Source organism: Lygodium microphyllum, chromosome 10 (genome assembly GCF_053477565.2).
Source record: "Lygodium microphyllum isolate KBCC chromosome 10, Lygodium_microphyllum_v1.1.10, whole genome shotgun sequence".
NCBI lineage: Eukaryota > Viridiplantae > Streptophyta > Polypodiopsida > Schizaeales > Lygodiaceae > Lygodium > Lygodium microphyllum.
Window position 1 is genome coordinate 81,112,740 of NC_141144.1, and position 22,017 is coordinate 81,134,756.

The 22,017-nt window shown below is 44.8% G+C and overlaps 1 protein-coding gene across 4 annotated transcripts in view; it reads left to right on the forward strand.

Annotated features, from left to right (window-relative positions):
- The first annotated feature begins 485 nt into the window (after positions 1–485).
- The window catches only part of LOC148030214 (uncharacterized), a 161,446-nt gene continuing 139,914 nt past the window's right edge, over positions 486–22,017 (forward strand). For all 4 annotated transcript variants that reach the window (XR_015692143.1, XM_087686485.1, XM_087686484.1 and 1 more), the window contains exons 1-2: positions 486–1,579; positions 1,742–2,727. Coding sequence is in view for 3 of the 4 variants with exons in the window: in XM_087686485.1 (XP_087542611.1) it covers positions 689–1,579; positions 1,742–2,727 (1,877 nt within the window). In the remaining variant the exon portion in view is untranslated. The remainder of the gene's footprint in view (positions 1,580–1,741; positions 2,728–22,017) is intronic.

Genomic DNA, 22,017 nt, shown 5'->3' on the forward strand with positions numbered 1-22,017 from the left:
CAAGAAGGACAATTTTAACCACATCACTAACAGTAGGAGGTCATCCGCTTTTTTTAGCTTCACCCTCTCACTACTACCACTTACACATCACCTATTGAATTGTTCATCCTTGTCGTCCTAAGTAGCATGGGACGGTGCTTCAGACTTTGTGGTGCGCATTTGAAGTGCCCTTTTCATGTCCCTTTTTCAAACTCACAGTGGAAAAGCCCTCTAAATGCAAGATGACACACATGTATGGTGCGGATGGGCTCTTGTTTTGCTCCATCAAAGGCTCATTAGAGAGAGGGTGGAGGGGAGCGTTGTGGTGCGCAACTAGTCTTTCTAGTCACGTTATGTGTCTGGAAAGCGCGTTCAATTTGAAGCCCACGGGAACAGGGCCTTAGAGAGAGAGAGAGAGAGAGACGGTATCAAATTAGCAATGCTCCTGTTACTACGAGGCCGGCAAGCTCTCGTCGTCATGGCCAGCCGTCTTTTCCATCCGTCGCCATAGTCAGTCTGTCTATTATACTCGCCAGACGCTCACAGCTGATTCTGTCCGTCTGTTTTTCTGTCATAATCGCCAGAAGCTAACAGTATCAACGGGCGATACTTCTCTTTAGGCTTCATATCTATCCGCTTCTGACTTGAACCCTCAGTCCTCATTTGACGCTCAACTTTCGCATCTCTTCTCTCGGCCTTTCTCGCCAATATGGTCCTTGGCCTCGGTTCTCGCAATAGAAGGGAGCGCAGCACCTCCTCTTCTTCGTCTGCTGATCCTGCTTCGATTTCGCCCTCCCAAGCAAGCTCGCAACGTCATCTTCACATTCGTGTTCAGGAAATCAAGCCTTGGCCGCTTGCCTCAGATCTCAAGCCGTCTAATTCTTTACCAGCTTCCACGTTGATACTCAGGTGGAGTCGACATGATAAAATCTTTGGCAGCAGCATGGCCGTGGCCATTACAGCGATGGAGCGCAGTGGTGCAGCATCAGAAGGATGCTCGGAACTGCAGGTCGCAGGAGGGGCCATAGTTTTTGAACAATCATTTGAGATTAAGGTGGCTATGCCTAATCGAACTAGATCTAGGAAATCCGACTCCCTCGAATTCAAGCTGCTCGAAGCGCACAACCTGAAAGGACAGCCTCTTGCTCATGCTTCTGTGGACATGGCAGCATGCATTTCTGGCGATAAGCTTCCTCGCATTTTATCGGTCCCTCTCACAATCTCGAAGAAGCTTTCCTCCTCCTTTAAAGGGATAAATCCAACCTTGCACCTTACCTTGGCAGAAGAAACTGTTGATGATAATTTTTCCGATAGTATTTCGGACGCATCATCAACTGTCTCTTTGAATGGAGAAGGACAGCGAACTTCTGTAGCAGGAAAGTCACAAGATCACTGGAATGGTTTAGGTTATGCTACTGACAGCAACGTTTCCATTATCAAGTTAGATGCATCATCAGGTGTCGCTATGGAGGGAGAAGAACCCCAAGCAACGTGGCAAGTCAACACTGAGATCCCAACTCCAACATCCAAGGAGGCTTCTAGTGTATCCAATCCTACTTCCACGAGCTTAGCCTCTTCACAGGTCCAGGAAACAGCTGAGGTAATTCCCGATAATAACCTCAAACATATTGCTTTCTCAACAAAATTTGAGTATATTCTTCAAGAATCAATAATTTTCTTCTTTCACGGAGAAGAATCATGTCCCCAGTTGACAAGGCTGCAGGAAATGGACTGATCTTACAGAGTAGTATCTCTTTTACAGGAGCTTACAAGCCCTCTGGACTCGGTCCCTGTAAACAGAACACATAAATCTCCTGCCACTACTGTAGAACACCTTAGCACAACTTCCTTGTGCTCTCCACGTGCTCCTACCACTATGGACATTAAGGCAGATGAAGGAAAGCGTCCAAGTGGGAAAATATCAAGTGAAGCAGTTGACGCTGATGTTTTTGCAGCAGGAAGTGCTACCAGTACCATGGCTATACTAAAAGAGATTGCTGGAGAGGATGATGCAATTTTGGAGCATGATGCCAACTTGTCAAATGCCACCATCCTCACTGTTGATGATAGCATCCCTTTTGGCATTCCTGGAAGTATAGTTGCTGAAGATGGTAAACAGCAAAAACCGAAAGGACTGCCACGAAGCCCAATGGTACTCTTGAGAAGTTTTGGAGGTAATAGGGAAGATTCAGACATGTCTCATTTGGATGTAAGCAGCAGCGACATTGTGGCAGAACTCAGTTTTACACATGTACCTCCACCAAGAAAGGATAACCAAGAGGAGATTACTCAAGAAATCCAGAAAGGTCAAGGTGGCATAGGAAATCAAGAGCTACACTTGATAAGGGAATTTCAAAAGATGGAAAAACCCCAAAACTGTCATCATACTACTGTAGGTATGAGCAGCACACAGTTGGAGGATCAAGTTTTGGTAGAGGAAGCTACGGAGCAGGTTGCATGCGCTACTAAGGTTGCCACTGCAGAAGCTTTAGCCCTGCATTTGACAATGATAGTCAACAGGTTGGAAGAGGAATTGATGGATGTTGCTGCGGTTGAAGCTGCCTTGTATTCTGTAACAGCTGAGCATGGGGGTCCTTCTTCAAAAGTTCATTCTGCTGCAGACAAGCTTACATGCCTATTTATTCATGTTTGTAAACAAAACGATGAGGTTAGAAGGGCAAGTTTTGCTAAAAACATTGTGGCGGGATTTGTACTAGTTGCCAGACAGTGTGGGGATGATGTTCCAAGGTATGATGCAAGTTTACACAGCTTGCTGCTTTTGTGTGCCTCTTTTCTTTCTAAATTAGGAAGGCCACTTTTGCTGATTTTCTGACGTTAAACATTTCTGATGCTTGAGCTTTAGATCCCTACAACATGTTCAAGTTGGCCCGTTGCTATTTAAACCATCAGCAATTTTTTGAGGATTGGTAGGTATGGCTGTGCGAGTGCATGCATGCGTATGTGCATGGACACACACGTGTGCACAGAGAGAGAGAGAGAGAGAGAGAGAGAGAGAGAGAGAGAGAGAGAGAGAGAGAGAGAGAGAGAGAGAGAGAGAGCCATGACACTTGTATTTCTCTTGTGATTGTGATTAATAGAATTACCCATTTTGAAAAAAGAGAGATTAATGTCTGCATAAGGCCAATCTAGCCTATCATGAGACAATCCAGAGTACATCCATGTCTAATGTCATCTCATTAGTGAGGTGAAGATAGCAATAATATAAGCGGCCTATGAAACAATGCTGAAAATACATACACAATGACACAATTCTAGGGTAGCAACATGTCTAGCGTTTGTTAAGCTAAAAAGGTACATTACAAACTTAAAACCTTAATTAGCTCTTTAAACAGCCCCAAAACTAAAAAGTTACCCAACTTTATGAGTTTGTCCCATAAGCCGATACCCAAACTTTGGGAGGATCCACATCTATAAATAGAAGGCTGCACAGTCACTTCAGCCCATCCTTGTTTTGCAGATTGCTGGTGCACAGTCTCCACTGCTGTATATACCCCTTCCTTGGTGGATACTTTAGTTCATGGTGCAACCAAACCTTCATCAGCTTGAGACAACCTTCCTGGCAGTTGTTGCCATCTTCTCCACCCTATTCAGGTGCTTCCCAGTCTTGTGTTTGCTGCTGCCAGCAGCCGCCCTGTTCAGCCTACACTGTTCCATCACCAGACAGTCACCTAAAGTGCAGTGGATAGCTGCATTTACAGCAGCCTGCTGCCTCCCAGCACTTTGAGTTAGTTCAGGAGCAGTTGCAAGCCATATATCTTGTGTTTTCAGCTGCGTCCATTGTGTTTTCATCTATGTGCAGACCACCTTGCCACAACTGCCTCTGATCAGCCAGATCTAGACTCCAGATCTGCGTTTGCAGCTGCTGATTGCTTCCAAAGGTTGCTTGTTGTGATTCAGAATCCATTCTGAGTATGACACACTCTCTTGCTTATCTTCACCCTGGTCAATTCTGAGACATGGGAGTTTGAGGTCTTGTATTCACTCTTGCATTGTGTGTTTATTAAATTGAGCTTTGTTACATTCTTCATTATGTTTGACTTGCTCTTCACTTTGAGTTCTATTGTCATCACTTTGTGTTTTTTTGAACACTTGTCTTTAACTTTGGTGCTTGAGTATTTTCTTTACATGGTATCATAGCTAGGTACTCTTTGAAGAAACCTAAGTCTTGATCTGAAAGCTTGGCATCAGAGACAATAAACTCCAAAGGGTAGATGACTTTTAACTCTTCAGCACAACTTCAATGTCTTGAACGACCTATATCGAAAACGGAACATGAGTAGTATTCCCAAATCACTCCCAAAAATTCCAACGAGGAAAGAGAAACAACCTGACTACCATGGTTCTTACCTACCATATGAGATTTCATGGGAGAAACATTCAACTATCATGGTTCTTGCCTACCATACGAGGTTTCGTGGGGCTGAATATGATTTGATCTTTATGCATCAAGCCCAATAACAACTGGGCTTGGCCACCCTACCGAAGAAAGAGACAGCGATAGTAAAAACCTTCTTTCTTTACCTCTCCTTCCACTATGATATCATGTAAACAAGTTTACACTTACCTACCATACGAGATTTCATGGGGCCAAATTTGATTTGATCCTTAAGCATCGAGCCCAACAAAAAATTAAAGGTAACACTAATTATCTCCCTTTAGATTCTGTGCACAAATGTGAAGATCTTGCAGGTTCAACAAAACTTCCAGCTGGGCTTGGCCACCCTATTGAAGAAAGAGATAGTGAGAGTATAAACCTTCATTTTCTATCTCTCTTGCCTCTCTGATATCATGTAAACAAGTTTACACTTTTGTTTCCACCTCTTTTGTTCCTACTTACATGCAGGGTTTAGTAATAATCAAGAAGAAGGTACTCTTCAATTTGCTCACACTAGTGTTAGTCCTGAATAGGACATATTTTTGTATGTAGATACAATAATAGATTCTTGTATGTATAGACAAGAAGAGGTGCTTTTTAAAAAAAAGATAACCCTCCTTCAAGCCTTTCTTCAAGTTTTGCATCTTATAGTTAGTTTGATGTTGGTGCTTCTTCATCTTCAATTCAATTTCCACAACAAACTCATTCATCCTCCATTCACTTCTATTACATCAACTCTAAATTTTCAATTCCACCCATTTCACCCTTCTTTTGGCTATTTCCACACATTTATACACACCATCTTTTACATCACCATTCTGTTGGATATTTGACTCACGCCTCACTTACGCCTACGCTCATATGGGAGTGTCGGTGATCAGTAGGACATTGGGGCACTTTTTACTCTCGGTAGGAGAGGTTTTTTCCCCCAGACTTATAGTCTTATTGTCGTATGTGCTTATGTGCTTATGTTACACACTTATGGGCACTTAGTGTGTGTCGGGTGTGAACACCTCCTACAACCCTAAGTTTAAGGGTTATACTTTGTACTTTCTGGTTACACTCTTTCAGTCAATTCTCTTGGGTGTCGTGCTTTACTCTGTCTCTCTTACTCTCTTACTGTCTACTGAACTCTGAGCTGCACCTCGATCCTTCGATCTCACATTTGGTATCAGAGTAGTCTGCAGTCTGCAGACTGAAGCTCCCACTGTCTGCAGCCCCCGTCAGTTTTACCCTGTACGTGCATGCTTCCATTGCACCTGCAGGAGCCGCCATCTCAGCCAAGCGTGTCCTCAGCCCTGCGTCTGCTCAGCGTGCACAGGGCGCTCGTTAGTCGCCAGCAGGCCTGCTCGTCGTCAGCCTCCAGCTCGTCATCACCCTGCAGCTCGTCGTTTGCCTCCAGTCGCCAACGTGCAGCTCGTCGTTTGCCTCCAGACACCAGCTCATCAGGTTTGGGCACCGCCTGTCACCAGCGCGACCTGACTCCAGGGCCACCCGTTTCCTGCACCGCCTGCCTGAAGCCCACTCGTCTGACTGTGGTGCGACGCCAGCTCAAGCGCTGCCTGCAGAGCTCCAAGTCGTCAGACCCTCCACCTGACTGCCCGCCTGACTGTCAGCTTGCGCCGCCAGTTGTTTGCAGACGTCACCAAACACGCCCTGTCAATGTAAACGTCTGCTCGATTATCCCGTTCGCCTGCAATCTGACCAACGACCAGTGACCTGACATTCGATCGTCCGCCCTGACCACGTCAGGTATTTTTTTTTAAACAATTTTTTTTATTTTAGTCCAGAACAAAGTTTCTGGAAGAGGAGGTTCATACGCGGTAGGCACAGCATACAGGATACAGGTGTGCAATAAATTTGATGCAAATTTTTGGACTGGTTCATCAGAAATTTTGGGGCTTTTGTGTATTTTGAAGACAGTTGCATATGAACTGCTGTTACAGTCACAGAAAGACTGTTTTGACAGACATTTTGGCAAAAATTTTGGGGATTTTGATATAACAGTGTTGCTGAGCACTGTTTGCACCTTGGGAAGCGTGCATTAAAAGACAGTTTTTGACAGAGTACGCCCTTGCACATTAATTGCAGAAGTGTGTTTGCTGCAATTTCTGGAAATTTGCAGATTTCCAATCCTTACTGCGTTGACATTGCTCATTTGTCTTTGGAAATTTGTCATCATGGCAAATTAGGGAGGTGATGTCTTTACGTATGTATCCAAGGAAGACAGATTGGACAAAAACAATTACTCACTATGGTCATTCATGATGAAGAATGTATTAGTGGCTAAGAATTTATGGGATTATATCAGTGGAGAGGAAAGTCGACCGGGAGTTGTAGCTCCCGTTACTGAAAGGTGAGAAAGATCGAAGCTTGCACGCGAGCTATGGCGGGAGAGCAAGAGCAAGAAAGAGAGAGACAAGAAATGGGAACTCCAACAGTCACAATGTGTGACCGGGCCTTCCTTTATTCAAACTATCACTAAAAGAATAAAGAATAAAGTGACGTGACGGGCGCCCGCCACCTGCAGTGTGCAGTGGCGGGTACTGTCAGTGTAGTAATACACGGGGCGGCACGGCGGAGACGCCTTTACCCCCAACAACCTCCCACTTAAAGACGAATCTGCCTAGTGAGAGAGAAAAGAAAAAAAGAAAAGACAGTACAAATGTACATAGGTACAAGGGATGAGGAAAGGTGACATCTCATCCAACGCCCATCAACCTCCTGAGGAAGGCAAAGCGCTCAGTAGTGAGGCTCTTCGTGAGCAGATCTGCAGGATTCTTGTCAGTGGAGATCTTGACAAGGTCAACAGACTTGTCCTCCACGACACCACGTATGAAGTGATACCTCACCTCAATGTGTTTCGTCTTCGCATGGAAGACCGGATTCTTAGCCAACTGAATGGCACTCATAGAATCCGAATGCAGTGTAGGTGTAGCATCAATCCCAAGGTCAGCAACTAGACGGCCTAACCATATGGCCTCCTTGCAAGCCTCAGTGGCTGCAACATACTCGGCCTCAGTGGTAGACAAAGCCGTACACTTCTAAACCCTGGACATCCAAGAGACAGCCCCTCCAGCATAGGTGAATACATAGCCAGAAGTGGACTTCCTACTATCTATGTCCTGCATAATCGGAGTCAGTGTACCCCATGACCCCTGTATCCTGGCTGCCATAGCAAATACACATATCTGATGTGCCCTTCAGGTACCTCATGATACCCTTCACGGCATCCCAATGTCTGCTGCCAGGTGTAGCCATATAGCGTGCCACAACACCAACTGCATGCGCAATATCTGGATGAGTGGCTATCATGGCATACATCAAATTGCCCACGGCTAAAGCATAAGGGATCTTGGCCGTCTCGGCCCTCTGCTCATCTGTCTGCGGACAATCGGCCTGTGATACCTTCACATAAGAAGGTAATGGACAGCCAATAGGCTTTACGTCCTGCATGCGGAAGCGCTCAAGGACTTTATGAATGTACTCCCGCTGTGAGAGATACAAAAGTCCCTGATGCCTATCGCGCTTAATGCGCATCCCAAGTATATGTGAGGCCTGTCCCAAATCCTTCATCTCAAAGCTCTTCTTCAGCTAAGATTTAAGAGCATCTAGCTCATCATGAGCTTTCCCTACTATCAGCATATCATCAACATAGAGTACCAAGATAAGCAAACTGCCATCACGGGCTTTCTTCGTGTAAAGACACGAATCCATAGCATTCCTGCTGTAGCCCTGTGACTGCATAAAGGCATCAAACTTATGATACCATTCCCTAGGTGCCTGCTTCAAGTCATACAAGCTCTTCTTCAACTTGCACACTAGGTGCTCCCTGCCAGGTTCTACAAAGCCCTTAGGCTGATCCATATAGATCTCATCATGCAAGTCCCCATGTAGAAAAGCCGTCTTGACATCCATCTGATATAGATCTAAGTCAAGCTGTGCAACCAAAGCCAAGACTAAGCGCAGGGTGGTCATATTAACCACAGGAGAGAAGACCTCATCAAAGTCCACACCATGTTCCTACTTAAAACCCTTTGCTACCAATCTAGCCTTGTATGCCGGCTTGGGGTGTCCAGGGGTACTTTTCAGCTTGTACACCCACTTGCATGGCAAAGCCTTCTTGCCCTTAGGCAAGGCAACCAAATCCCAAGTCTCATTCTTATGCAGGGAGTCTATCTCAGACTGCATAGCCCTCTCCCAGGAGTGACTGTCACCCCTGCACATAGCCTCATCATAAGTGAAAGGCTCTCCTGCATCTGTAACCAAAACATAATACATAGAGGGCTGAAATCTGTCAGGTGGACGTCTGTCTCTAGCAGACCGTCTCACCGTAGGCTCTGCTGCCTGTCTAACTGCCTGTCCAACACCCTGGCCCTGTGGAGGAACTGCTGTAGGCTGTACTACTGGCTGTGCTGGAGCTCTAGGCTCCTCCTGAAAGATCACTCTGCGGATCTTAACCACCTTCTCAGGCTGCCTGTGCATCTTGTCTTCATGGAAGACGACATCATGGCTGCGTACTATTTTCCGCGCCTGCGGATCCCATAGGCGATAGCCCATCTCTCCTACTCACCATAGCCAAGGAATATGCATTTAATGCTCTTTGGATCCAATTTACTCCTCTTGTCCTTGGGCACATGGCAGAATGCCTCACATCCAAAAACACGGAGATGCGCATAAGAGGGTGGCTTACCAACCTAAACTTCCTCTGCAACCTGGAAATCCAATCCACTGGAAGGCGATCGGTTTATGACATGCACTGCCGTACTAACTGCCTCAGCCCAAAAACTCTGGGGTAGGCCTGCATGGCTAAGCATAGAGCGCACACGCTCCTGAATAGTCCTGTTCATGCGCTCAGCCAAACCATTCTGGGGTGGGGTGTAAGGGGCGGTCAACTGACGCTTAATACCCCTGTCATCACAAAACTGCTCAAAAGCATGCGATACATATTCTCCCCCATTATCTGTCCTAAGGCATTTCAGCCTATACCCAGTCTGGTTCTCAACAAGAGCAAGCCATCTCTGAAAAACTGCCAAGACATCGGACTTCTGCTTTATGGGATAAGCCCACACTTTCCTAGAAAAATCATCAATGAAGGTAACGAAGTACTTCGCGCCACCCATAGACATGCAAGGCATAGGCCCACAAACATCGGAATGCACCAATGCCAAGGGCTCACTCATGCGTGGCCTACCCGATTTCTTATGCGTAGACCTATTCTGCTTACCATAAAGACAATGATCACACGAGTCAAAATGTACATAGTCCAAAGGCGGAAGATACTGCAAACCAAATAACATTTTCATTCCCTTCAAAGACATATGCCCCAAACGAGCATGCCAAAGTGATACATGTGGGATAGAGCCCACTACCAAAACATGGTCTACGGAAGACCCAGATACAACAAGAGGATAGAGACTGCCAGACTTGGCGCCTCTAGCAAGCACAAGTCTGCCACGAGTAATCTTCCAGGCAGAATCCCCAAAACATACATGAAATCCTGCATCATCCAGCTATCCTGCAGACATAAGACTGCGCATAAGCGTAGGTACATGACGTACATCCCTAAGCAAAAATGAACTGCCAGTGGAAAACTGCAACTGAATATTACCCATGCCCACAATGTCAAGAGACCTGTCGTCTCCAAGTCTGACTGAACCAGATATAGAGCGGTAAGAGTGGAACCACTCACGGTAAGGCGTCACATGGAAGGACGCACCTGAATCCAATAACCAGCACTGTGCATACATACTAGGTGTCTCAGTCAAGTGTGAAGCATCAGAAGAACTAGCTGCAAGTATGAACTCATCACTACCATCGGAATCCTTGGTCTGCATGACATTAATTTCTTCAATCTTGACGCTGGACTTCGCAAATACTATGCTGCGATCAGAGGACTTCTGCACTTTCTCTTTCCCCTTATCCTTGCGCTTCTCATTGCGCAACTCATGACACTGTGGTCTAATATGGCCCTTTTTCCCACAATGATGACAAGTGACATTTGCATTGCGCCCACGCGACTTACTACGCGACTTACCACGAGATTTAGACCGACCCTTCTGCGAGTCACGACCTCGGCCATTACCACGGTCATACCTGTCATTCCTGCCTCTAACTGTCAAAGCATGACTACCACGAGAGGCATCCAAGTTTTTGCGATTCACCTCTTCCTGAAGAAGAGCACTCTCAACATCTGCCAATTTTAGAGTAGCACTAGAGGCACAAAGAGCAGTACGGAAAACATCCCATGACTCATTCAGAGTCCCAAGCAAGAAAAGAGGAGTTACTTCCTCTCCAAAGGTGATATCCTGCGAAGCCAGGTTCTTCAGTATAGCATGGAACTGGCTCAAGTGAGCAGACATAGTCGCATTATCCTTCATGCGCAGATCCATAAGCTGCTTCAACCAGTACATCTGACTCGCCGGACTTTTCTTATCATAAAGATTCTTGATCTTATTCCATAGATCCCATGCACTCTGTGCTTCCTCAAATACATTATAATGTACCTGTTCAGTGAGAGACAATACAATCGTGGACTTGCATAGCTCATCAAGTTCAAGCCAGTCGTCATTGTCCATAGTTTCAGGCTGCTCCCCACTCAACCGAAGTGGCTTAATCTGAGATTTCTGCACCAAGACCTGCCAAATTTGACTCTTCCAGTAAGAGTAGTTGGTACCATCCAACTTTGTAATGTTAAAGATGGCACTATCATGCGAAGATGACGCCATTATGCAGGCTGGAAATGCCCAAACAGTCCAAAACTGCTTGCTGTTTTACTGCAGAAACTGCCCAAAAATGACCAAAACGGGGTCCAAAGGGTGAGCAAAGTGTGCCAAAAGTTGCTGCCCACTTAGTACTAGGTGCGGTACACCAAATCAGGATATTTCAGCATGAAAAGTACACCTCAGTCCACCAATAACTGCTTGCTGTAATAAATTGCAGGTATGCAGTCTAGAGAGCAAACTGTCCCAAAATAGGATCCAATGTCAAGCAAACAATGCTAGGTTCAAAGCCGGCATGAAACGGACATAAGCAAGGCCAATGACAGTGAAAAGAACATGAGCTCAACACCGAAGCATGTCAAAATAACATCTGCCAGTGAAAGGCACACCCCCAGACACTCTAGGCAAAGTGTTCCTGTAACTGCCAAAACCTGACACAAATAGGTGTCTGCTCAAAGAGAAATATCCAAATATGAGACTCAGCTCATAAGCATCCTGTGAACCAAGAGTACATCAATGCATATCCATAAAGATCGGAGTATGATCCCAAAGTCTCAATGCGTATGTAGCTGCTCAAGACATAAACTGCTCCAAATACATGTAAGTGCTCCAATAGCATGCAACTATCAAAGGTCAAGCAAGCATGTAAAATGCTCCCACTGGCACAAAAGGCATACAAAGCGAGCTTAGAAGCTCAAACAACCCAAGAGAAAGCACCAGTGATAAGTGACCCTGTCAATGCATCAAGCGCATCCAAGAGAGCATGACATACATGAAGCACCGGTCGTATTAACCATGAAGCAATACATAAGCCCAAATAAGCTCTCAGTCAACTCAATGACATCCAAATAGCAACCAAGATCAGTGATCAAGTAAGCTGGGAATGCTCAAATACATCCAAATCCAAGCTCCAAATGTCGGTATGGCATACACGAACCAAATAGCATATGTCACGAACCAAAGCATGTAATGCAAAAGCCTAACTGTCAAGCAGAGACATGAGGCATAGGCGGTCCACGAGCATGCCAAGTCGGTCCAAATGCCAGTGAAGATGGAGCTAATGCGAAGCTCAAAAGCATCCCATAATCTCATACATATGCTCCAAGCCGTCCCCAAATGTCAAAGACATCATGCCAAAGCTCAAAGCATACATCCGGTATTGGTAGGTAAGTGCCAAAGCATGTAAAGTACCTTCAGCCCACTGTTATTCCAGCATGTATTTACTGTTCTAAACAGTATATTTCAGCCCCGAATTCGAGCCAAAATCATGGTCAAACCAAATGCATACATCCCCAATACATCCGGGTAGGAAGTAGACCGCATACGGGCATCAAATAAGGTAACCGGAGTAGAGTATAAGCATCAAATGCTAATGCCAAGTGTGGCTGCCCTGTTTCCAGCACTGTATAACAGTAAATAACAATCCCAAATCAGCCAATATTTCAGGCCAAAATCATGGCATAATCATGTGCATACATTCTCAAGGCACTAGGCATCATGTAGACCGCATACGGGCATCAAATAGCACAACCGGAATGGAGTATAAGCAACAAATGCTAATGCCAATGGTGCTGCCCTGTTTTCAGCTTGTTATGACAGTTTATAACAGTCCCAAATTTGAAGAGATCAGCCCCGAATGATCAAGACCAATGCCCAAAGCTTGAATGACATCAAACATGAAGTCTATAGCCCTCTTGATCAAGGTAGAGAGCAAGAAGCAATGGCCAAGTGTGGAGCTGAAGTAGATGAGTGCTCAAAGCCTGGAAAAAATGATGCAATCTGCCCTGTTGGTGTTGAACTTGCTGCTGCTCCACATGGGCTGAAAAGGGGGTAATGGGGGGCTCAATGATGGCCCAAGGTAGGCACATACCAAGCCATGAAGGCCCAATGCAAAGGGGAGGGAAGATATGAGCTATGGAGCTCAAGAAGAGTGGCTGCCCTTTGTTCCTGCCCTGTTTCAATCTGAGAATACACTCAAATGCCTGCAAATGTTGAAGCAATACCTCAAGGGCAAGGCCCTGATGAAGCTCAAGAAGGCCAGGATGGAGCTCGGGAAGCCGGGGAGAGTCGGGAGCTCAAGAGGTCGGCTATGGCTGCCGGGATGGAGACCCAATGCGTGAAGCGAGTCGATGCGAAGGTCGGGAAGCACCGAGTCGAGCTCGAGCAAGAGAATACCAAGCTCTGATACCAGTTGAAAGGTGAGAAGGATCGAAGCTTGCACGCGAGCTATGGCGGGAGAGCAAGAGCAAGAAAGAGAGAGACAAGAAATGGGAACTCCAAGAGTCACAATGTGTGACCGGGCCTTCCTTTATTCAAACTATCACTAAAAGAATAAAGAATAAAGTGACGTGACGGGCGCCCGCCACCTGCAGTGTGCAGTGGCGGGTACTGTCAGTGTAGTAATACACGGGGCGGCACGGCGGAGACGCCTTTACCCCCAACAGTTACTCCTCCTCCCCATGGCGCACACGGACAACGGGGACCTCAGCCCGCTCCACCTCAGCCACTTCCTCCAAGAACTGCAGCTCAAAAAGCTTGGGATACACGTGATGCACAGGCCTTGTTGATTGCTGATTGCTCTGGCAATTCAACGGTCCATCATCCCTCACATTCGTTCAGTATCTTCTTCACGAGATGCATGGTTGACTTTGGAGCATATGTTTGCAGGAAAGAATGAGACTCAGATCTCTTTCTTGAAGAAAGAGTTGGAGACTTTGAAGATGAATGAGGGTGATTCTATGTAGGATCACTTAAATAAGATTCAGGACTTGAGGGAGCAGCTCATGAATGTAGATGAGTATTTTTCGGATGCACAGTTGATATCCATCACCTTGAATTCCTTACCTCCTTCGTACTTGTCTTTTCATACTACATTGAACCTCACCATGAGGATTGCTAAGAACCCACTCACTTTTATTCAGCTGGTTAGTTTGCTTCTAGAGGAGGAGCAAATACGGAAAAATAGTGGTGTGGATGCTATAGTCTCTGAGTAGGCTTTTGTGGCAAGATAGAAAGGCAAAAACAGCAAGGTGAAAAATGCTCCACAGAGTTCTGGCACTTCAGGCACATCGCAGAATCAGACACAAAGGGGGATGCAAGCTAAAAACGGAAAATGTCATTATTGTAAGAAGCCCGGCCTCTATATCACTGAGTGCAGGAAGCGCATTCCCAAAGAGAAGAAGGAGTCAGGAATGTCTGTTTCTACTACTCCTTCCACTGCTAGTGAGTCCGCGTCCTTTGTTGTGGACAGGGACTATTGTTTTTATACTTGCAGTTATGACATCTCTTGGGCCGATAGAGCACTTAGCTCTACAGAGGATGCTGACACTTGGTTCTTTGACAATGGTGCTTCTAGACATATTACATATCGCAGAGATTTGTTTGCTTCAGTTAGTGCACCTCCCATTGGGAAATCGGTACAGTGTGCCAATAATGCATCATACCCTGTTCGTGGTATCGGGGAGATTCAGCTCACAGCCATTGATGGCTCTATTCTCCGCCTACAGGATGCTTTGTTTGTGCCTAGAATCAAGAAGAATTTGCTTTCTATTTCTTCTTTGGCACGTTGTGGTTTGCAGGTCACATTTGATGATGACCATTACATGGTTAGAGATAAAGAACACATGACTTTGGTCTTGACAGGATCTTTGTGTCATGGTTTATATGAGTTGGATGCTCTTTCAATAGATCAGACGGCATACTTGACATCCACTCTTACTCCTGCTATGATACAGGCGGAGTTATGGCATGCTCGTTTGGGGCACGCAAACTTTGGCAGCTTGATGCTTTTGCAGCGTACTCAGATGCTGGATGGCTTACCTCTCTTGGAGAGACCTCCTGAGCACTTATGCAAGGGATGCATTTTAGGAAAAATGCATCGTTTCTCATTTCCTCGTGATGTTGCTTTCAGAGCAACAACCAGATTGCAATTGGTGCATTCAGATGTTTGTGGGCCTATGCAAACCATGTCATTGGGTGGTTGTTATTATTTTGTGACATTCATTGATGACTTTACACGTTTTTGCTGGGTCTACTGTTTGAAACAGAAGTCAGAAGTATATGATGCATTTTTGGCTTTCAGTGCACTTGTTGAAAATCAATCTGGATGCAAGATTAAGACTCTCCGTTCGGACCGAGGGGGGGAATACATGTCCTCTATGTTGAATTCCTTTTTGCAGCAGAAAGGCATAGTCCATCAGTATACTACTGCCTATACTCCACAGCAGAATGGGGTAGCAGAGAGGAAGAATCGGTCACTCATGGAGATGGCCAGATGTATGTTGAAGGCAAAGAGCTTGCCTCATAGTTTTTGGATGGAAGCAGTCATGTGTGCTTGCCATATTTTGAACAGATGCCCTACCAAAGCCTTGAAGACCATCACACCATTTGAGGCTTGGAACAGCCGTAAACCTTCTGTTGGTCACTTTCATACCTTTGGGTGTCTTGCCTATGCCCATATTCCACAGGTCCTTAGAAAAAAGTTGGACAACAAGGCTATTAAGTGCATTTTTATGGGATATAGCAATGAGAGCAAAGGCTACAGACTCTATGATCCCGTTACAAAGAAGGTTTTTGTTAGCAGGGATGTTGTTTTTGATGAAAAATCAGAATTATCCTTGGCTGGTTTGGACACATATCAGGCTGCCCGTGATGTTTTTGAAGGGCTGCTGCCCATTACTTTTGGTGATTCAGCTGGAGCTTCAGAAAATGAACCTAATGTTCAGCCAGCTGCTCCTATGGAAAGTGCAGAAATTCAGCCATTGACTGATCGGAATATTCAGCATAATGCTGAAACTGAAATTCAACAAGAGCTTGCACACAGTCAGGAAGCTAGACAGTTACCTAGATGGTCTTTGCAGACTATGCAAGATAGTCCTTTGGATGCACCCATGGCTGGTCGTACTAGAAGGCAAACTCGTTTGCATGATTCAGCACATACCATGGAGTTTGTTATGGCAGCAAGTACTTTTGATAATGAAGAGCTTGAATGTTATGAGGATGCACAACACAGTGTGCATTGGATGGCAGCAATGCAAGCTGAATTGGATTCTATTACTAAGAATCAAACTTGGGATTTGGTGTCCTTGCCATTTGGGAAGACAGCCATTGGAACGAAATGGGTCTACAAACTGAAAAGGAAAGCAGATGGATCCATTGATAAATACAAGGCACGGCTTGTAGCTAAAGGCTACGCACAGAAAAAGGGCATTGACTATGAGGAGACATTTGCTCCTACTTCCCGTATGACGACCATCAGGTCTATGATTGCTTTGGCTGCACATTATGGTTGGACAGTGCATCAGCTAGATATCAAGACTGCATTCTTACATGGAGAACTTCAGGAGGAAGTCTATGTACAGCAGCCCATTGGTTTTGCAGTTGAGGGCTCAGAACATTTGGTATGCAAGCTCAAAAAGGCACTATATGGTTTGAAACAAGCTCCTAGAGCTTGGTATGCAAAAATAGATGCTTTCTTGCTTGGTCAGGGGTTTCTAAACAGCTCATCTGAGTTTACCCTTTATGTATGTAAAGAAGGGGGATCTATGCTGATTATATGTCTTTATGTTGATGACCTTTTGCTCACTGGAACACATGCTGATCAGATTTCAGCATTCAAACAAAATTTGCAGCAAACTTTTGACATGTCTGACTTGGGAGTTTTGCATTACTACTTGGGCATCCAGTTCATACATGATGCTCGAGGTATTGGGCTATCACAGTCAAGGTATATTGGGCAGCTTCTTGAGAAGTTTGGCTTACAGGATTGCAAGCCAGTTTGTACTCCCATGGAACCTAGACTGAAACTGTCATTACATGATGACAGTGATTTGTTTGATATACATACATATACTCCTGCAGTTGGATGTCTTATCTATCTATGCAACACTAGGCTGGACATACAGTTTGCAGTTTCAGCTTTGAGCAGGTATATGCATCAGCCACCTATGTCACATTGGCAAGTTGTCAAGTGTGTTTTTCGTTACTTGCAGGGTACTCGATCTCTTGGGTTGCTTTATGCCAAGGGGGGACCACTGCAGTTACATGCTTACAGTGATTCTGATTGGGCTAATGATTATGATACACGTCACTCCACTAGTGGCAATTGTTTCTTTCTTGGCTCTTCTTGCATTTCTTGGCTTAGCAAGAAACAATCCACTATTGCCACATCGTCATGTGAAGCTGAATACAAGGCAGCTTTCACTACCACAGTTGAATGCGTATGGCTTAGACGCTTGCTAGCTGATTTGGATGTATTTGTTATGGAGCCTACTCCTTTGTTCACTGACAGTCAGAGTGCCATTGCAGTGGCACGGAACCCAGTGTTTCATGCCCGCACGAAACACATTGAGATCCATTATCACTTTGTCAGAGAGAGGCTACATGCAGGTGATATCAGCCTTGTCTATTGTCCTACCACCAGTAATGTGGCAGACATCTTCACCAAAGCTCTTCCTCGTGACAAATTTGAAGCATTTCGCGATGCTTTAAATTTGATATCCTTTGGTGGTGGATGATCCTTGTACTCTTGATCACTCTTCACTCCAGGGGGGTTTGTTGGGTATTTGACTCATGCTTTACTTACGCCTACGCTCATATGGGAGTGTTGGTGATCAGTAGGACACTGGGGCACTTTTTACTCTCGGTAGGAGAGGTTTTTTCCCCCAGACTTATAGCCTTATTGTCGTATGTGCTTATGTGCTTATGTTACACACTTATGGGCACTTAGTGTGTGTCGGGTGTGAACACCCCCTACAACCCTAAGTTTAAGGGTTGTACTTTGTACTTTCTGGTTACACTCTTTCAGTCAATTCTCTTGGGCGTCGTGCTTCACTCTGTCTCTCTTACTCTTGCATTGTCTACTAAACTTTGAGCTGCACCTCGATCCTTCGATCTCACACATTCACCGTTCCACCTATTGAACCACACCACACTGGGGTGATCTTGAAATATAGGCACATCCTTCCCTATAGGTCCTTTTCTTTTGCAAACCTAAGTGGTGGAGGTGCACTGACGGTGGGGATTAATATCCCAAACTAAGCATCTATGGGGGCCTACATGCAAGGGTATCCCACTCACATGTCTCAAGCCCCACCCTACTATTCCATTTCTTAGATGGCCACACAATTTGCCAATCTGTTACTATCAAGTGGGCCAACCTACACCTTTTTAGCAATTGGACCACACATAAATCAGTCACCTCATTTAGGATACCCACAATTCCACCTTGTGCCACTCACTTATCTTCCGCTTCACCTAACTATCCATCCAACTGCATTTGCGAACCATTTTTTTATGGATAAGACTTGTTTTAATAGGTCTAACTTTATGACTTGGCCTAATTTGATGTAGCGTATCTTGGATGTTGCACAATCCGCCTCAGGAGGGAAAGCCTCCATGATGGTAGAAGAGAAAATCTCCTAGAAAGATGAAATTAGAAAAGGAATGGTGCTAATCCAAAGTCTCCAACCTAGGAAGGATTGGTAGAAACCTGCATGTCAGCCCTACATTGAAATACAAAACCCTACAAAAGAGATGAGAATCTACGAAACATAGGTTAGTGGCGAGATGCTCCAAAGTAGAACAACAATAGTAAAGTAACGCTAAATGAAAGATGTGCAATGAGTGTGTACGAGTGAATGCAGCAAAAGACTAAATAAGGAAAACCTAAGGATATGGCCACCATTGCATATGTCCATCAATAGATCACTGCTAATGAAATGCCTGATGAGGTGGAAAAGTGGTCTCAGAGGGAGGTGTAGAGGATGACCTAGGAATGGATGCAAAGAGTGTAATGAGTGAGGAGCTAGTAGAAGAATTAGCTAATCCTTCAGGAGTACTAAAAGATAAAGGTTGTTGAGGCTATCCGCGTATTACGTTTCTAGCGGCCAAAGGGGTAGAAGGTGCAAATGGGGAAGGAAAAGAAGGCATAGCCCCATTGGACTATCTAGGGGGAGTAGAGGCAATCACAGTGGTTTGCTAAGGTTTCTGTAGGAGTAAGACCCTTAGCCTTGGTACGACACTCCTTGTACACATGGCTCGATCTTTAGCAGTGTGTGCAAAACCTATTTTTCTTTGGAAAATGTTGCAAGATGGGTTTTATTTCTTTATTTCCGCCTGAGGAAGGGGTGTTAGCCTTGTTTTGGCTTGCCTTCGCAACTTGTGATTTCTTGCCACCGCCAATTTTTTATTGGGAAAAAGAGGCAACCAGATCCCTCTTGAAATAAAAATGTATGGAGGACTTCTTGTAGGCCTAATTGTGTAGCCTTGCATAGTGCAAGAACTCACACTTGAACTCATAGAAAGTTAGCAATTAGGGCAATGAGATGATGAGCTAGATGAGGTGGAAGTATTTTTTAGGCAACTTATTAAAAAAGAATGTAACTTTATTGTCATTTGACTTTGGTGAGCCAGTGGTGGCAAACTTAGTGAGGAATTAATCACCAATATTCGGCCAACTTGACTCTCAGATCATCCCCTTAATAGAAAACTGCTGAAGCTCAAAGTTGAGATGGATATGTTGAGTATGATCTTGCACCACATAGTGGTCAATGAGATGACTCCAATGCTTATATGCAGGGGGGAAACATTGTAATTGAGAGTGGAACTTAGAAAGAAACCCTTGCATTAGCTCAACATTGGTTGTTGCATTGCGGGCTCTACATTGAAGGATATGACTAAGGTGAGCTAGTCGGGGGTCTAGTATAGACTTGAGACAAATGACTAGGTCCCAAAGTATTACATGATGTTTGACAAGTGGTGAAGTTCGACCTGTTAAAACGAGTCTTATTTGTGAAGGCAACTTGGCTGTAGCAACAAGAATGGTAGTGTTGTAGGATGGAAAAGATGGTAACGAGAGTAGGGTGGATAGGGTGGGGGAGTGAAGTACACTTGGGAATGAATCCCAAAGTGCCCACCATGCATGTGTGTAGTGTGCATAGTGGATCCAAAAGTGAGAATGGACTACTAGGCATGGACATGGTGACCGTATGAGTAGCCCATGGAGGAGGAATAGGGAGATGTGGGTTAGAGGGTGGAAATCCCTACGTGAGAGTGACCCATGGAGTGTGTATGGTGCACCATATGCAAGAGATGGAAATCCCTGTGTCTGAGAGGCTGGTAGATGAGGAGGTGAGTGTCCCAAGGAGGGAGGGCAGGGGGTGCTTGAGGGGGATATCCATCATTGCCGTCCCAGGGTAAACAAATGTGCTAACTTGTGGGTGCGGGTAAGGCACGGTGTTAAAGGGTCGCATTCCCCCTAACGACGTACCAGGGTGTAGAGAGGTAGTGAAGTGAGGGTAGGTGGAGAAAGAGAAAGTGCTAGGAGTGGAGATGGAGGATCGTGTTGGATGTGAAAGTGGAGTGCAATCCGAGGTTTTGGAATGAAGAAGAGAGAAAATTAAGGTGTGAATCATAAGTGGGTGGTTTGAAAGGAATTTGAGAAGATTGGTTTACGTGCTCAAATGAGATAGAAGATGTGGATATACCTGATGAAGGATGTTTGCTTCGAGAGCCCTCTCTATTGAAATTTACATACTGAAAGTTATTCTGATCGTGCACACCAAAAGGAGAAACATGGGAGGGTTTTGATTCATATGACTCAACGGGGTTGTATGACCTAATACTGGATCAAAAGGAGAAACATGGGAGGGTTTTGATTCATATGACTCAACGGGGTTGTATGACCTAATACTGGATCTAGCTGAGATGAAGAATATGGATTATTAGCTGTCCATATGTCATATGTCCTCCATGAATAGAGTGGTGGCCAACCTCAACAACCGGTTTAGATGTAGTAGCAAAGATTGTAGGAGGGGTGTGAACTCGACTACACATGATGCGCAAGTACTCTTCAAAATCCTCCTTTGTCATGTGATTGAAATCGGAAACATGAGAAGAAAAAGAAATTGAAGGTGAAGGTGAGGTATCATTTTCTTGCCGAGGCCATCATGCCTCCTTAGGGCCTCCAATGATGGAGAAGCCTGATAAGACATTGTGGGATCTCAAGAAGAAGGTGTCTAAGTCATTATGAATCAATTACATGTCATTCGTGTACCTTGCATAAACCAAGCCTCCACAAAATCCATAGGATACTCTTTACAAGAGCATCGGGTCTGATATCATATGATGATATGTTAGGGTTTGCACTGAGGAAACACAAAAAGTATGACTATGATTGAAACACAAAGACTCAAACAGTGATGTGCAAAACTCAAACCCTAAATACAAAACTCAAACATAAAAAGAGAGAGAGAGAGAGAGAGAGAGAGAGAGAGAGAGAGAGTCTAGTTGTCCTTTCTGTGTGATATTTGAGTGTTAGAGTCTTGGTGATTTGTGTCTATTCTTTTTCTAAGCCGACCTGATTATGGTCTGATGTAAATATTGTTACTTAATTCAATATTATCTTCACGAAAAAAAAGAGGAAGAAGATAACTTTGAAGTGAGTGAATACTGTAAATAAATGTAAGATTGTATAGAATGCTCAAGTGCATAGCTGAAGAGTGTCAGAGTGTATTGGAGATGGATCCCAAGTACTATAATAGCAAGTCAGAGATGCCAGTGTGAGAAATTACAAAACATTGATCATCAAGGCTATAGGAGACCTAGTGGCAATAGAGGAAGTGCAAGATGATATAGGTCGCCACACCAGCTGCAAAAACACAGGCTGATATAGTTGCAAGGTGGAGATCAATATGTTGCCAAGTCTTGAGTTGTAAACACAAGCTAATCCGGGTGTCGGATGATGAGGAAACTATGGGTGATAGTTGACATCTGAAAATGTAGTAGTTTAAGGCTTCTTGGCAGCAAGGCAGCGGTAGGAATGAAGATGCCAGGTGCTAAAGAGGATGATGTTGCAATCGGCAAAAGGCTTGATAGTAGAGGGAAGGTGGTTGATGGCTATGTGGGAGTGAGAAACCTGCA